Below are 2,067 nucleotides of genomic sequence, written 5' to 3'. Positions count from 1 at the left end.
GTTACTTAATGTTAATGTTACAGTCTCAGGAAAAACCTAAATGGCTGCTTTTGTATGTGCAACAATTATATAAACTTTGTAAAATTTGCATCACAAGGTTTTCACATGCTAGATGCACCAACTAACAGAGAAACCTCAACTCGTTTCATAACAGAGAAAAAGCTGAACAGACCATTTGGAATAGACTACAGCAACTCACAGCTATGAAAAGAAAACGGTTAAAGACCCACACACCAATGAAAATTGGGATTTTAGGTAAGTGAGTTCACTAATGTACACATATGTGATTGGATTACAGCGGCTACTGAGAAATGTTAATGGGTGTGTCTCTCCAGGTTGCATGGCAGAGAGGCTGAAGACTGAGCTGCTGGAGCGGGAGAAGCTGGTCGACGTTCTCGCAGGTCCAGATGCGTACCGCGACCTCCCCCGCCTCTTGACTGTAGCTGACGGAGGTCTTCAGGCGAGCAACGTGCTGCTGTCTTTAGAAGAGACCTATGCTGACATCATGCCTGTCCACTACGCCCCTCAGGGACACAGTGCTTTTGTGTGAGTGTGTGGATTTGTTAAGTGGCAATGATGGTTTTGGGGGAGGTTATTCGCCCTCCACACCACCTCCTGTTAATTCTCAGCAGCTCTTAGTCTTTTATAATGTACCATCTGATGGTTTTATGTGTCCGGCAGGTCCATCATGCGAGGCTGTGACAACATGTGCAGTTACTGCATCGTCCCCTTCACCCGAGGCAGAGAGAGGAGTCGACCTGTCAGCTCTATTCTTGAGGAAGTTCGTCTGCTCTCTGACCAGGCAAGTTATGGCCTCAATGATAAAGTCAGTCAGTTTCCTACACTTGTTTATAACTGAAGGGTTTCATTTCTGTTAGACCAATGACTGCACTGACAATAGGGCTGTTAGACAACAGGTTTGTTAGACAGTAATATTTTTCTAATTAACGTCCTCAGAAATAAAGTTTTGTGTGAGCAACTGTTTTTCAGATCATTTCTAACATCAGTAACTGTGACATATGGCAACTTAACTGAACTTGTATTAGAGAAAATCTGATTATATTTTAGTTTAATAGTGTAACTGTAACCTCTCAAGCTAGGTACCAACTAAGAGGTGTAATATATGACATATACTGTGATCATATATATACATTCTCTAGATATATGAAGATATAAGTTTATAACATACAAATACTCATAGTAAAATTTGTATATTTACTTTAAAAATATCTGTGATTCATTTTTATATGTTGCAAGCATATATGTTAACAATATATATTTCATTTATATGTATAAGTTTATTAAAACAACATACATATACAAATTCTATATGCCTAATTATGTTTTTCACTAATTTTCACCCAACTGTATTTAATACCAACATACTGTATATTGACAGGCTTATATATATATAGATATGTTCCAATTTCTCATTTCTAAAGGTTTTATATATCATTTTTAAATGTACATTTGTATATATATATATATCATTTGCGTACGGGTCTATTTGCGTACGGGTCTGTACATTAAGATGAATAACTCAGATTGACACTTGGTATTAATTGCTAGGTGATGCTCAGCGTTCAAGATTAATATTAACATTCCAGAGTGAACAGCGTCCCTGACCAGTGCTTGTGTGGTGGATGTTTTCCTCAGGGTGTGAAGGAGGTGACGTTGCTGGGTCAGAACGTCAACAGCTACAGAGACACGTCAGAAGAACAGTTCTGCGGCTCGGACCTGACCCAGCACAGCCGCAGCTTCAAGACGGTTTACCGAACAAAACAGGGAGGCCTGCGCTTCTCTGACCTGCTGGACCGAGTGTCACTCATCGATCCCGACATGAGGATCAGATTCACCTCCCCTCATCCCAAGGATTTTCCTGACGAGGTCAGCTTTTAAAAAAAATTCTGTTGACAGAGCAGCTGCTGAAAACACATTCTCAAAATGACAGTCCAGTGTTGATTTCCAACTTGGATGACAAATATAGATGTTCAACAAAGTGCCAACTAACAAGACCGAACCCCCGTCTGTTTCTGTGTATAAGTCCCATATTAACTTGGCTGACTG

The 2,067-nt window shown here is 40.1% G+C and overlaps 1 protein-coding gene across 1 annotated transcript; it reads left to right on the top strand.

Annotated features, from left to right (window-relative positions):
* Positions 1-142: 142 nt before the first annotated feature.
* LOC111652931 (mitochondrial tRNA methylthiotransferase CDK5RAP1-like) lies at positions 143-1,887 on the top strand (the record flags this gene model as incomplete). Its single annotated transcript, XM_023403344.2, has 4 exons — positions 143-255; positions 336-546; positions 682-802; positions 1,657-1,887. Coding segments are annotated over exons 1-4 (615 nt in total), but the record flags the coding sequence as incomplete, so codon positions are not given.
* Between the last annotated feature and the right edge of the window lie 180 nt (positions 1,888-2,067).

This window comes from Seriola lalandi, unplaced genomic scaffold (assembly GCF_002814215.2).
Source record: "Seriola lalandi dorsalis isolate HSWRI2012SDOR001 ecotype SW California unplaced genomic scaffold, Sedor1 jcf7180001973808, whole genome shotgun sequence".
In the NCBI taxonomy this organism is placed as follows: Eukaryota; Metazoa; Chordata; class Actinopteri; order Carangiformes; family Carangidae; genus Seriola; species Seriola lalandi.
This window is presented reverse-complemented; position numbering and strand designations above follow the sequence as displayed.